Genomic DNA, 15,583 nt, shown 5'->3' with positions numbered 1-15,583 from the left:
AAAGTTTATTTGGGCACCTTATATTAACTGAGCTTGTCTCTTAGTTAACTTGGCTTATATTGGGGGCGGTGTCATAATATAAGGCGAGTAACGCTACATTGGTTCCATAATACTTTTGACTGCAGTGTGAGCAACAACGATGATGTTAATCCGCAATGACGCAGGACATAAACAGCAGTTTGTTAAAATAACTGTTCTGCTTTTGCAGCCATGTCTTTTGACTCAACAGCAATAACACAACCATGGGAAACGCACAAGCGCCTTCATTAGAGTGCGATAATTAACACTGTGGGGCACATTAGTGAAAAGTTCAGTACCTCCAGGGACAAGAATTGACCTTTCTTACTGTGCAGAGCGGAGGACTGTGTAGTATATAACAGCAAGTTACATGAGAGCAGAGCTTTACTTAATGAATCCTTAAGTAAAGATTATTTCCTCAATGTCTGCCAATACACTGCTGACTTTGCGAGTTCTTGCTCGTTAATGCTGAAGCAGCTTCACCTAACAGGAACTACGCTCTTTTTTTTCATGAAGACATCAACATGAAGAAAACATTAAAAAAAAAAAGTTTTTCGATAAAAAAAAAACTTAGACTTTGCTGTATGTTGCAAGTTTGATTTTGAAATATTTCATTATTTACTGCAAAAACATGTTTGGCCACAAAGAAGTGCGTATTTGGTATTACATAAAAAATGCTAATGCAACCATATCAATAATTTAGTTCAGTTTAGTTTATTATTTATTCAGTCAGTGGTCAACAAAATAAACAAACAGTTTTACATTCATAAATTGACAATTTTACAGACCGAAAGGGTTTAGGCTGAAGTTGGGCACTTATTTCGCCTAACCCTACAAACAATCTCAAATACAAGATGTAGTAAAACCAGGAGACATTGGGCTCTGATCTTGAGCTTCATAGAAATGTGACATTTTCTTTAAACAACATATTATAAATACACCTTGTACACAACATAAACAGTATACACAGTAAAGTATACACAGTAGAGACATAGACAAACAGTTGTCAAATATCCCTACACTCCTGTTGGTTAAACCTTTGTACCAATAATATACTATATAAAAACACTTACACTTACATTATTATTTATATCACACATTTAGTTTTGTAATTAACATTGATCATAGTATTAACTACTGGTGTTGATTCAAGAGCGATATATTTTTCCAAGACATTGGTCTTAAAGTTTTTTTTAAATGTGTGAATGGAACTGGAAAATTTTAAGGCATCATCCAAGCTGTTCCACAGAGGAAACCCCCTAACAAAAACACATCTACTTTTTAAGCTAGTTCTCATGCTTGCTTTCTGAAAGACAGCTGAACCTCTTTGGTCATATGGACTCTCCCTGGGTTTGAACCTCTCCTGTAGACACCGAGGCATTAATCTTTGACATACCTGAGACTCTGATCGCCACCCCACTTATATTAAAAGTAAAAAGTAAAGATCGGTTTGTTGTTTCCATTAAGCTTACAATGTTATGCAGCGGTATAGTTAACTTTAATTTTGCAGACAAATGATACTATTTATAGTCACGGTAGAGAGTGGGGGGAGTGGGCGCGGAACATTTTCTTCTCCCTAGGGGCGCGTAACAGAAAATATTTGAGAAGCACGACACCTACAAAGACATGCACCTGGGGATAAGTTATAAATGATAAATGATAAATGGGTTGTACTTGTATAGCGCTTTTCTACCTTCAAGGTACTCAAAGCGCTTTGACACTACTTCCACATTTACCCATTCACACACACATTCACACACTGATGGAGGGAGCTGCCATGCAAGGCGCTAACCAGCACCCATCAGGAGCAAGGGTGAAGTGTCTTGCTCAGGACACAACGGACATGACGAGGTTGGTACTAGGTGGGGATTGAACCAGGGACCCTCGGGCCGCGCACGGCCATTCTCCCACTGCGCCACGCCGTCCCTGATTGATTGGCAACAGTAAATTGATCCTAGTGTGTGAATGTGAGTATGATTATTGTCTGTCTATCTGTGTTAGCCCTGCGACTTGTCCAGGGTGTACACCGCCTTCCGCCCGAATGCAGCAGGGATAGGCTCCGGCGCCCCCCGCGACTCCGATTGGGACAAGCGTTAGAGAATGGATGGATGGATGGATGCACTAGTGGTACACGTACCACAGTTTGAGTTTCACTAGGGATTGCATGCTAACTGTTAGCATTTTGGATATTTGACCCATAGATATAATTATATATGTCAAGCCCCTTTTAGCTGTGTGCCTATGGCGAGCCAAAGCTCGTAGGGGCAAAGTGTCAGCAGGGTATTCCATTGTTGGAGACAGCACGGAAATAAAGACAACAGGAATGCTGGCACATTGTAAATCATAGGGTTGCAAAATACGCCATACAGTTAAAACAAGGGCACTGGGAATAATCTTTCAAACGTATTATTTTAATTTTATGTTAATTGTCACTAAAGTAAACCGCATTACAATAGACTGAGAAATAAAGAAGTTATGATTTATGTTTAATATACAACACGTTGTACTGAATTACCTTAGTTGGGAAAGTGGCCCCCGCTAAGATGGCCATCACGTTGGCTGCTACAGCGCACTGACTATCTAGTTATACCTATAATTTTACTCAATGGCGAAATGCAATTATTGACACGGCATGCTGTAGAAACACTAGAAGTGCCTCGGCACTTGCTAGGTGTTAGCATTTATAGTGAACACTTTAACAACCATCTGTTGACGCAAGAAATGTTATCACAATATATCCACATCGGTTGCTGGCATGCTAGCTAGGAATGGTTCATTAAAAAAATGGAGACGTTTTTTGTTCGTTTTACTAATCAGTTTGGATTGTGTAAGGCCATATGATTTCTCCGTTAACAGAATGGCAGAAGGAATTACAAAATTGACCAATAAAATATAATCTACTTTTGAACGAGGAAAGACACGAAAATTTACAAAATGTGACTGAAATGTTGTCATTGTGAGAACACTCGAGATTTATTTCTTATTCCACATAACTTCCACGTGTAATGTGAAATGCTTTTTTACCAGTTTTATGACTACTTGTTGACCAAAAGCCGAATGAAAGCACAGAAAAACATTATGCTAATGCTAATGCTAGGTATATAACCCGCAACTACCAATGCCAAGGATTGTAGCATATTTAACATTTTCATTGCTAAGATAATTATACCTTAACAGCTTTTAATACTTTGAAAATACTACCTGATCCATCCTTGTGTGTGCTTTCTTTTTCTTTCTGGGAAGAATTAAACACCTTGCTAGAATGGCGCAGAAGGCCAAAACATTCCATTGTGTGAAATGCCAATGGCAAATGATTAATTGAATTAAAACAATCAGAACCAAATAACCTCACTATCATTAATATTATTATCATTATAGTCCTTCATCATCTTCATTGACTGTATTTGCTTTAATAAGTTATTAAACAACAATCATGTACACAGAATAAACCACGTAATGGACCGTATTACATCCGCTTTAGTTTATTATACAAAACAATTGTGTCCCCTGCGTCTTCGCTCGCTTACATGCCTGCAAATGTGCTGTGAAATTCCATTAGAACTGACTTTATGCATATTTTATTTTCTTTGCCTGGAGCAAATCTCACATGAGGGAATTGTGTAAATATATTTTATACTTGCATACATGTGAAAGAGAAGGTCTTTGCTACGTCCTCACGTCTCACTTTGTTCGGATTCTGTTGTCACAAGTTGTCTTAGTTGCTATGGACGTCTTTGAGATGGGACAAGAAGTGGAAATCCTAATAATAGTAATGGGACAAATGATTAGAAATAAGCCTTTAATGTTTCCACTTTTTATCTCTTTCTCCTTTCTAAAAATAATCAAACAAGCAGTGGAGGAACATTAACTGACCTCTTTTGTTCTGCTGAATGAAACATTTTTATGACTGAAGTCTTTTACTTATTTATGCAACATTGCTTGGTTTTAGCCCTGTGATGAGGTGGCGACTTGTCCAGGGTGTACCCCGCCTTCCGCCCGAATGCGGTACAAAATGGATGGGTGGATGCTTGGTTTTAATTCATTGACTCTTTCTGGCTCATCAGTGTTGGCATTTAAAAAGCAAAAAGATATTTTGGATAGAGTGTCTAATTTTAGAGCCGCTCATTTGTTAAATAATGCATTATATAAACGTTTTATTTTGAAAGAACGCTTGTACTGACAGTGGTCCATCTTCACATACTGTATCTCACTGAACACTAGTGTGGTCCCGAAACCGATATTTTGATACCGGTACTAAAAGGTATTCAGACACTTTTCGATACTTTTCAAATTAAAGGGGACCACAACATTTTTTTATTGTTTGCTTTATTGTAACAGAAAATTTTATGATAAATTAAACACACGTTTCTTCCCAGCGGGCACAAGACATTAAAACAACGTTGAGAACTTGTTGAATTAGGTCCTGACGTTGCGCAACTCAAACCTAACGTTGGAACATAGTCAATGTTGGGTACTGACGTTGATTTGACCATTGAATTTTGGTTATTTTCCAACCAATATTCTACAACACAAATACAATGGGATGGCGTGGCTCGGTTGGTAGAGAATCCGTATGGGTAAATGTGGAAATAGTACCTTGAAGGTAGAAAAACGCTATACAAGTATAACCCATTTACCATTAATTTAATGTTGAAACAACATGCTTTTTGATAACGTTTATTCAATGTCAGATTGTGACATTGATTTGACCATTGAAATTTGGTAATTTCCCAACTAATAAATTAATCCAATGTTAGACATCAACGTTGTCTCAATTTACAAATACAACTATTTTGTAACATTGTTTTAAGGTCAGGCAGCACAGTGGTACAGGATCACAATACAAAGGTCCTGGGTTCGATCCCCGTGTTCAGGGTCTTTCTGTGTGTAGTTTTCATTTTCTCCCCGTGACTGTGTGGGTTCCCTCTGGGTACTCCGGCTTCCTCCCACCTCCAAAGATATGCACCCAGTGGATAAGTTGATTGGCAACACTAAATTGGCCCTAGTGTGTGAATATGAGTGTGAATGTTGTCTGTCTGTGTTGGCCCTGTGTGGCGACTTGTCCAGGGTGTACCCCCCATAAATGCAGCTGGGATAGGCTCCAGCCACCCCGCGACTTCGAGAGGGACAAGCGGTAGAAAATGGATGGATGGATGTTTCAAAGTCAGTTTTAAAGGACATGTATGTATAATAAAAGTTGTATCAATGTCTTGTGCCTAGTGGGTTATTGCACTCTAATAACAATTTTAGGACACTGAAATAAAATGGCATTAAATAACACAGTGAACATACTTGACAACTTCTTCTTTAGTAGTATAGTAAGTCAGCGAACAGGTTACTAAGGTTCCTAATTTGGCCCATGACTTATGCAGTCACATATTGTGTCATTTCCGATTGTCTTGTGGATGGGTGGATTATTAATGTACCTATAAAATGTACCATATTTTCCGGACTCTAGAGCGCACCAGTATTTAAGCCGCACATAAGTGCGTATATTAGTGCTACAGTACAAACCAATATTAAAACAAATAAAAGTTTAGCAATTAAAACAATAAAATACTAAGACTAAAACTATCGGTGAAACACAAAACATGCAAAATAGTGGGTTTTCTAACAGTGTGTTTATTTATTTTAGTTATTTAAAAAATAACTTGGTCAAAACCGCCTTCCGCCGGAATGCAGCTGATATAGGCTCCAGCACCCCCAGCAACCCTGAAATTGACAGGCGGTTGAAAATGGATGGCTGGAAAAGATTTTGGTGTGTTTTTAAAGTAATTTTTGTGCACATTAAGCAATACCGCAATAACCGTGATTTGAAATTGTCATATTGTTACATTCCTAATGTATCCAGACATTTTCTACCATATAATGTTTTTTATTCATTCTAATTGTGTAAAGATGATGCAAACAATGTGAATTAAAACCGCCAGTACACTAACAGTTTAACAATTATGATGTAACAAAGGAAATACATGAGAATAGTATGAGCTACTGTGTAGTACAGTAAATAACAACCAGCATGTATACAGTACAGTGAAACTGCTTGAAATGAGTTTCTGCTTGAATATTGTATTGACCGGCACCTAAAATCATGAGAAATAATCTGTTTCAGGGTCAAACAGTCCCCAATTAAAACCATCTCAATTTTTACAAGTATCTTTTGAACATTCCTACTTTCACATAACTGTAAAAAAGAAGTGAATACATTGGGAGGATTCATGCTGTGCCTGGGAGGTGAGTCTCTTCACATTCAGGCGAAACACAGGGTACGCGCCTCTTATCGTTTTTTGATTATTGTTAACTTGGTCGTATTGTACACAACAGCCAGGATAGAGATGTGTGCTTTTTTTTTTACGTCACAGTTAGTTCCATTTTCTATAGTCATCATCCCATTTTTTCCACCTTCCAAGTGTGGAAAACAGATGCAGATCAACAGCATGCTAATCAGTCATCATATATTTAAATATTGTATATTGTAATTCTAGTTTACAAGTTGGTGCGTGATGATGCTGTCACACACGCACATGTACACACAGTCGAGGCATCGCAGTAAGGTTGTGACGTTTGTCTTCAGGATAATGCACTGGGCGAGGCGCATCGAGCAGGAGATTGACAGAGTCTTTCAGCACATCAGTGGAGCTCAGCAGCTAAAAGGGGTAAGTGTCCTTCTTTCTCTCTTTTCTTGTTAAGTATTCAGCTCTTACTACTTTTAACGTGCACCAAGCAGTGTAAAAAGAACAGGTGCATAATAATAACAAAAACTTTTTTGTCTTTTTTTTCTCTTTGGATATTCTTAGCACATAGATCAGGGGTGTCCATATTTTTTTCACTGGGGGCTGCACACTGAAAAATTAAAGAATATGGGGTCCATTTTGAATTTTTTTATTTTCAGAATCAAAACCAATACAATATAGAATGTAACACTTAGGACTCCCATCACTTTTGGTGAATGTTAAAAGTCCCAGGGACCAAAAGGGTCTCAGTCAATAAAAGTGAGATATTAATATTTTTTTTACTTTCAACACTTAAATATCTATAGATCAAGGGTGTAGTAGAGATCATAAATAGTGCAATCACCCCGTCCTTGGCCAAGTGGTTTCTTCTGAAACCCGATCCGTTTTGAGTCCTCTGCACATGCAAGATGCTTTCAGATTAGGTGATGTATGCACTGATCTCTGCCGCACTACTCAGGTGTGTTTCAAGGGCGCAGGGGCCAGCTCCCCCTGTTGCCGACAACCCCATGCTAGGAAATGAATAAGAAAGCCTCGAAACAGACAGACCACCCAACGCCGACCTACGTACAGACCTCGATTACGACTTAGCGAAAATAAACTGGAAATCCTTCTAGTGAACATCCGAGGATTAAGAACCGATATTGGGGACCTCTCCAACCTTTGCTCAGAGAAGAAGCCATCGATTATCATCTTGGTAGAGACATTCTTGCACCCCACCATTCCAGACGGGGCAGATGAGCTACAGATTCCTGGCTACTCACTCAGCTGTTGCAGAGATCGCACTGGGGCGGCCGGAGGCGGTATAGCAGTCTACTGTCTAGAAGGTGTATCCATCTACCGCAATCCATCCAAAGACCCTGAAGACTTTGAGTTAATGTGGTTCACTGTTGCTTTTAAGACCAGGATGCTGATGATAGGTGCAATGTACACCACAAAGAGTGGCTGGGGAGCAAAGTCACAGATACTGCTGTAAGACAAACCCTGAAACTTGCCAACTGCCTGGACTGGAGCAGATTGTCACTGAACCAACTAGACACAACAATATCGTAATTTGGTTCTATCAGACACTCCAGCAACTACAAAGACCCTGGCAAATGTTGGCTCCTTGAACCATAACCCTGTACATATACAGCTAAAACTACCAGTCTTCAGGAATAAGCCATACAAGTGCGCAGTCTGGAGATAGGACAAAGCTCAGTTCTGGGAAGTGAGAGGGTACCTAACTTCTATGAACTGGTCCAGTGTCTTCAAGGAAGAAGATCCTGAAACAATCTGCACCACTCTCACTAACGTATTGCAAGACGCCATGTCTGCATTCATACCAAGCAAGATCATAACCATAAAAGCCTGGGGATAAAGCTTGGTTTGACGAACCAAGTAAAGAGCATCCAAGAAAAAGCAACGGCTCTACCTCAAGATGCGTACATCCAGCGACCTGGCATCAAAGCAAAAGTTTATGGAAGCAAGGCCAGTGTTCAATCAAACTGAGAAATGAGCAAAGAGACAATACAACAGCAAGCTGAAAAACGGACAAAGCACTCAGCTCGAAGAAATGGTGGGGCATTGTGAATTCACTCTCCGGGAGAAGTGGCTCTACGGACATACCCGTCATCGAACATAAGGGTATCCCCCAAATCTCAGCAAGTGAAAAGGCATACATCTTCTGCCAAACTTTTGCAAACAAGTGCACATTGCCTGGGGCATCAGCACAACCCCAGCTTCGGAGCGCCCACCACCATCCTCTTACCTTGGCGATGTCCGCTTCAAACTCAAAGAGGTGAGGAACATCCCACGCAACCTCGACCCAGGTAAGGCCTCAGGGCCGGATGAAATCCCTATGAGGGTCCTCATAGAGTGCGACGCAGAACTGGCCAGTCCCCTAAACCGTCTCTTTCAACTCCTCTTCTCTCGTGGCTTGTTTCCTGACCAATGGAAAACTGCAAGAGTGATCCCAATTCACAAAAGGGACTCTAAAACAGATCCATTCAAGTACCGTCCCATATCCCTGCTCAGCGTCATCAGTAAAGTGATGGAATCCTCTGTCCACAAACAGCTACAGAAATATCTCCTCCGCCATGACCTTATCGCCAATAAACAATATGGTTTCAGACCAAACCAAAGCACAGCAGACCTCCTTACAGTTTTGTCACAGCTATGGAACAATATCCTCGACAAAGGTGGCGAAGTGTACGCTGTTGCACTGTAGATTAAGGGTGTCTTTGTGCTAAGCTTACCTCAAAGGCCATAACTGGAAGACAACATGTCTGGCTACAGAACTACCTTCAAGGAAAAACCATCATGGTTGTGCTCTTTGGTCAATCTTCATTTCCACTTCCCATCGACGCATCTGTACCCCAGGGTTCAATTCTCGGCCCATTACTATTCTACATCTTCATAGATGATGTAGTGGAACAGTGTATGCGGACGACTCCACAATGTTCACACCTACAACAACATTAAAGGGACTGGAGGTAGCTGCATCGCTCAACAAAGACCTGGAGAACATTCGAAAGTGGGCGGACACCTGGAAGGTCTCTTTTGAGCCCAACAAGTGCAAGGCTATAATCCTGTCCAGGAAGAGGGATTCATCCCGCCCAGATCTCTTCTTTCGGGGCCACTAAATCCAGGCTCTGTGAGCAGATAGAGGTTCTGGGTATTTGTATTGACTCCAAACTAACGTGGACCAGCCACCTGTCCAACATCTGAAAACGTGCTGGTCAACATTTCGGAGCGCTACATAAGCTGACCAACAAGCTTGACGCTAAAGGCAGAGCCAACATCTACAAGAGCCAGGTCAGGAGCATTATGGAGTACTCCTGCCTAGCCTGGATTTATGTCGCTCAAACCACTCTTGGGCAGCTCGACATCATCCAAAAAAAGGCTCTTAAAATGGCGTGGATGAGGACTTTGCCCTACAGCAGTTCGCCATCAGCAAGCTGTGTCATCGATGAGCAGTTGCAGCAACAACTGCCCTTTATAAAATGCACAGCCCCAGGTGTTCTGCGGATCTTAAAGCATTGCTACCCACAGCCCACATCTCAGGTCGTATCACCCGGAGGGTACTACCAAGCCATGCCCTGGAAATCCCAAAGTCAAACACCAAATGCCTCAACAGCATACTTGCCAACCTTGAGACCTCCGAATTCGGGAGATGGGGGGGTATATATTTTCAAGTATTTCTTATATACTGTATATATATATATATATATATACTGTATGTATATATATATATATATATATATATATATATATATATATATATATATATATAAATCATCCGTTCATGAATGAGTATATCCGTTCGGCCAACGTGTTCAGTCATTCCCAGCTGAATATCAGGTCCCACCCGCCTCTCACTGCATCTTCCCTATCTGAATCGCTCCCACTGCCCTCTAGTCCTTCACTCTCACTTTCCTCATCCACGAATCTTTCATCCTCGCTCAAATTAATGGGGAAATCGTCGCTTTCTCGGTCCGAATAGCTCTAGCTGCTGGTGGCCATGATTGTAAACAATGTGCGGATGTGAGGAGCTCCACAACCTGTGACGTCACGCTACTCGTCTGCTACTTCTGGTACAGGCAAGGCTTTTTTATCAGATACCAAAAGTTGCGAACTTTATCGTCGATGTTCTCTACTAAATCCTTTCAGCAAAAATATGGCAATATCGCAAAATGATCAAGTATGACACATAGAATGGACCTGCTATCCCTGTTTAAATAAGAAAATCGCATTTCAGTAGGCCTTTAAGGCACGCCCCCAATATTGTTGTCCGGGTGTAAATCGGGAGAAATTCGGGAGAATAGTTGCCCCGGGAGATTTTCGGGAGGGGCACTGAAATATGGGAGTCTCCCGGTAAAATCGGGAGGGTTGGCAAGTATGCTCGACAGGAGCTTTCTCCACTCTGCTATTACAATATGGAACATCCTTCCCCCTGCGGTTGTTGGAGACATTACATCAAGCAGTGTTCATGCCTTTATGAAGAGGCTGAACAAACCTCCTCAGTTTGTGACTGTAATCCCTCAAAGCTCAAGGACTTTTAATCATCAAACATATAGTTCATACATACCTCTGAGTAGATGCAGATCAGTGATAAGTTCTTTGAATGTATTTTCTTAAACCTGTATCTGCAAAAGCGTGATTAAAAAAAATCAAAACTTCAAAACTATCCGTTGCCATAAAGCTTTTATTTTGTTTTTTTAATAGAAAATCTTGTTTTTAGGGCAAAAACACAGAATTTGCAAAATTTCCCCAAAACATATTTCAAAATGGAATATTTTATGTAAAGTAATTTGTGCCTTGAATAAAGAAATAATTCATAACAACATTGATTTTGATTCATTATTGTTTTTTAACAATGACTGTTTAAAAAAAAAAATCAGACTAAGGTCCTGAGGATTCAAAAGACCTCCACTCATAAAAGTGTTCAAAATTAAGTCATATATCAATAGGCGCGCTGTTCCGTTTCGGCCCTCGTTTGCCTCTTTGTCGGCCACGAATGTGGCCACTTCGTAGACGGCTGCAGCGGTGTTCCACTCGGTGCCACCGCCTGACATGTCTCCGGTGGCTTTGAGGACACTTGGCCTGGCGAGCCACTGCCAACTCCTCTCTCCAACCCTCCTGTGACTTTGGACTTGTTTTATTTTTGGGACATCTGGAATCTGTCCCTTAAGGGAGCGTGAGGGTCTCATGACCCGGGTCATGTCTTGTTTTGTGTTTTAGTCATTATTTTCAGTTACCGGTACTGTTCTGTTTTGTCCACAGCTTACTTTTATTGTTGCTAGGTGCTTTGATTAGACACTCCTGTTTCTGTTTAGTGATTAGTGTTAGTTAATCACTCCCCTTTATATTATTTATATTCAGATGCTGGCTTTTCAACTTTGCGCCTATAACAATCCGGATGGTTCTTTTCCTTTTTGGTCCGGAGGACACGACGTCCACAGTTTCCAAAAACAATTTGAAATGTGAACTCGTCAGACCACAGAACACTATTCCACTTTGTATCAGTCCATCTTAGATGAGTTTAGGCCCAGCGAAGCCGACGGCGTTTCTGGGTGTTGTTGATAAATGGTTTTCGCCTTGCATAGGAGAGTTTTAACTTGCACTTACATAGCGACCAACTGTAGTTACTGACAGTGGGTTTCTGAAGTGTTCCGGAGCCCATGTGGTGATATCCTTTACACACTGATGTCGCTTGTTGATGCAGTACAGCCTGAGGGATCGAAGGTCACGGGCTTAGCTGCTTACATGCAGTGATTTCTCCAGATTCTCTGAACCCTTTGATGATATTACGGACCGTAGATGGTGAAATCCCTAAATTCCTTGCAATAGCTGGTTGAGAAAGGTTTTTCTTAAACTGTTCAACAATTTGCTCATGCATTTGTTGACAAAGTGGTGACCCTCGCCCCATCCTTGTTTGTGAATGACTGAGCATTTCATGGAATCTACTTTTATACCTAATCATAGCACCCACCTGTTCCCAATTTGCCTGTTCACCTGTGGGATGTTCCAAATAAGTGTTTGATGAGCATTCCTCAACTTTATCAGTATTTATTGCCACCTTTCCCAACTTCTTTGTCACGTGTTGCTGGCATCAAATTCTAAAGTTAATGATTATTTGCAAAAAAAAAAAAGGTTTATCAGTTTGAACATCAAATATGTTGTCTTTGTAGCATATTCAACTGAATATGGGTTGAAAATGATTTGCAAATCATTGTATTCCGTTTATATTTACATCTAACACAATTTCCCAACTCATATGGAAACGGGGTTTGGATATATACATACAGTATATATATGTATTAGAACACATCTTTAGTCTATTGCTAAAAGAAGGCCATTTTAATGAATTGTATTTTATGTGCACACAGCTATATTTGTAATGAAGTTTAAATGTTTTAATTTACAATTACGTTTTACACAAAACCACAATAGATGAGTAATGTTTTGGACTGTAATAAAGGAAATAGTTTGAGTTTGAGTTTATTTTGAACATGCATGCATACAACATGATACATCACAATTTCCAGTTTCTCTATACAACATGTTCGAAAAGTAGTAGGAAGAAGCACAGCTTATTTAATCCTACCCCTTTTCCTTTTACATAGCAGTTGCTAAAACTTTTGTTCACTTCCTGTTCTCAATGAATTCACAATATACTCCATAAGTAATAACAACAAAAATAAATAAATAATAATTAGTGAAGTAAGTTATATTTCATGTGGTGAGATGAGTAAGATTATCTTGAAAATGAATGGATGGATGAAATAAATTTCGAATGTTTATCATGGTTTTTGTTCTTTGTACTTTGTAAACACTTTAAGTTTGAAGAGTTTCTTGAAGTGGATCATATTAGTACATTGTTTGATTTATTTGCTTAATCCAATCCATAATTTAATTCCACATACTGTTATCCTGAAGGTCTTAAGTGTTGTACGTGCGTACAAATGTTTTAAATTACATTTTTCCCTAATATTATATTTGTCCTCTTTTGTTGAGAACAATTGTTGTATATTCTTGGATAGCAGATTATAGTTTGCTTTGTGTATGATTTTAGCTGTTTGCAAATTCACGATGTCGTGGAATTTCAGTATTTTTGATTCAATTTTAAAGGGTTTGTATGTTCTCTATATCCAACATTATGTATTATTCTAACTGATCTTTTTTGTAACACCGTTAATGAATGAAGTGTACTTTTGTAGTTATTTCCACATATTTCTACACAATAACTCAGATATGGTAACACAAGCGAGCAATAGATAAAATGGAGTGATTATTGGTTTAGAACATGTTTTGCTTTATTCATTATTGACGTGTTTCTTGTTGTATATTTTTTACATGAGATTTCCAGTTCAATTTACCATCAATCATTACACCTAAAAATGTGGTTTCATTTATTCTTTTAATTTCTATTCCGTCTATTTGTATTAGTGATTGACTTTCTCTTCTACTGTTACCAAATAGCGTTATTTTAGTTTTACTGAGATTCAAAGATACTCTGTTTTTGTCAAACCATCTTTTTAATTTGTTCGTTTCTTCTGTTATTATTTGTATTAGCTTCTGTGTGTTCTTTCCTGAACAAAATGCTGTTGTATCATCCGCAAATAATACTAACTTGAAATCTTTTGTAACTTTATAAATGTAATTTATATAGAGATTGAACAATTTTGGTCCTAGTATTGATCCCTGAGGTACACTACAGGATATATTTAGCGTTGTAGATGTGTGTTTGCCAAGCTTCACGTATTGTTTCCTGTTCGTTAAATAACTTCTAATCCAGTTTAAGACCAACCCTCTGATGCTTCTAGTTTTTTCATTAAAATATTGTGATTAATTGTGTCAAATGCTTTAGTTAGATCCATAAACACTGCTCCCGCACATTTTTTACTATCTATTTCAGTGGTAATTTATTTTGTAATTTCAATTAAAGCCAACAAAGTTGAAACATTAGCTCTGTATCCATATTTTTGTTTGTGAAACTCTCTAATCTGTTATTGAACAGCTTTTCAATGATTTTAGAAAATTGTGGAAGTAAAGAAACAGGTCTATAATTTATAAATTGGTGTTTGTCTCCAGTCTTATAAATTGGTGCAACTTTAGCTATTTCATTTTGTTTGGGAATTTACCTGTTTGAAATGATTGGTTGCTAATATACGTTAATGGTCCTGAGATCTCTTCGATAACCTTTTTTATCTTTTCCATATCAATTCCATTACAATCAGTTGAAGTCTTAGATTTGCATTTTTTCACGATTTTAACTATTTCCTCCTGTGTCACATTATTGAGGAATATTGAGTTGGGATTTCTATCTATGGTATCATTATAGTCATGAATTGAAACTGGGTCGGAAATCCTTTCCTCCAATTTTGGTCCAATATTTACAAAGTAATTATTGAAGCTTTCAACTACTTCCTTTCTGTTGTCATTATTTTTGTTTCCGTCTGAGAAGTATTGGGGATAATCCCTCTTAGTGCCATTTTTAATAATGCTATTGAGGATGCCCCATGTTGCTCTCATATTGTTTTTGTTCCTGTCTAATAATTGACTGTAATATTCTTTTAGTGAAAGTAATCACGGCCTTAGTCAAAATCTAAAATATTTCAATGACATACAATGCAGTTGTATGATTAATGGAATTAAAAGCACAAACTATGTCACTTTTTAAGTTGATCTTCAATAAAACCCATCGGAAAAAGTAATCTTGAAGAGGAGTGCAGAATCCCTAATCCTGAATTGGTCCCATCGAGGCTGAAAGAGGCAAAGTAGAGCAGAGATCACGTGAGCGGGGGCGAGTGAGGGAGGCGTGCTCGGTGTGGAGGATGTGTGGTAGCGTGGGCACATGTCCTCTCTGTTTGTGTCACAGCTGAGCAGATGGTCAGCCTGCAGCTTGCACTAATAATGCCTGCTCGTTCATTCAATGCACATCAACTCCTCCATGCTGAAACACCGTGAATGATGGGATTAAGCAATGACTCACTCAATATGATATTGCTGTTCAATTTACAAATACATGTTATTATTTTCAACCATGAGCGTAATTTTGGGGAGGAGAGCAGGTGGGACATGTCCCCTGAACTTTTTCCAAAAGACAGTTTTTGTCCCGTGCAGTTTTTACCGTCCAAAAATAAAGTTACACTATTGAATGCAGACAAGTCAAATACTTGTGCCAGGTGGAACACTGCCACTCAGACTGAAGCTTGTCCCTTTGCACTGTCCACAAGATCATTGATTGGCTTCCTGGCACTGCCTTTTTGTCAACATGACAATGATTAACAGCATGCGGCAGCTGACCGATCAGCAGTCAGATATTCGAGCAAGTGGCAATCCTTCAAAGT

The 15,583-nt window shown here is 39.2% G+C and overlaps 1 protein-coding gene across 1 annotated transcript in view; it reads left to right on the top strand.

Annotated features, from left to right (window-relative positions):
* LOC133578310 (voltage-dependent calcium channel subunit alpha-2/delta-2-like) overlaps positions 1 to 15,583 on the top strand; it is a 90,589-nt gene that overhangs the window by 19,458 nt on the left and 55,548 nt on the right. The window contains exon 2 of the mRNA XM_061932640.2: positions 6,593 to 6,674. Coding sequence (XP_061788624.2) covers positions 6,593 to 6,674 — 82 coding nt within the window. The remainder of the gene's footprint in view (positions 1 to 6,592; positions 6,675 to 15,583) is intronic.

This window comes from Nerophis lumbriciformis, linkage group LG38 (genome assembly GCF_033978685.3).
Source record: "Nerophis lumbriciformis linkage group LG38, RoL_Nlum_v2.1, whole genome shotgun sequence".
Taxonomy (NCBI): domain Eukaryota; kingdom Metazoa; phylum Chordata; class Actinopteri; order Syngnathiformes; family Syngnathidae; genus Nerophis; species Nerophis lumbriciformis.
Note: the sequence above shows the minus strand (reverse complement) of the source record. Positions and strands in the feature narration are given on the sequence as shown.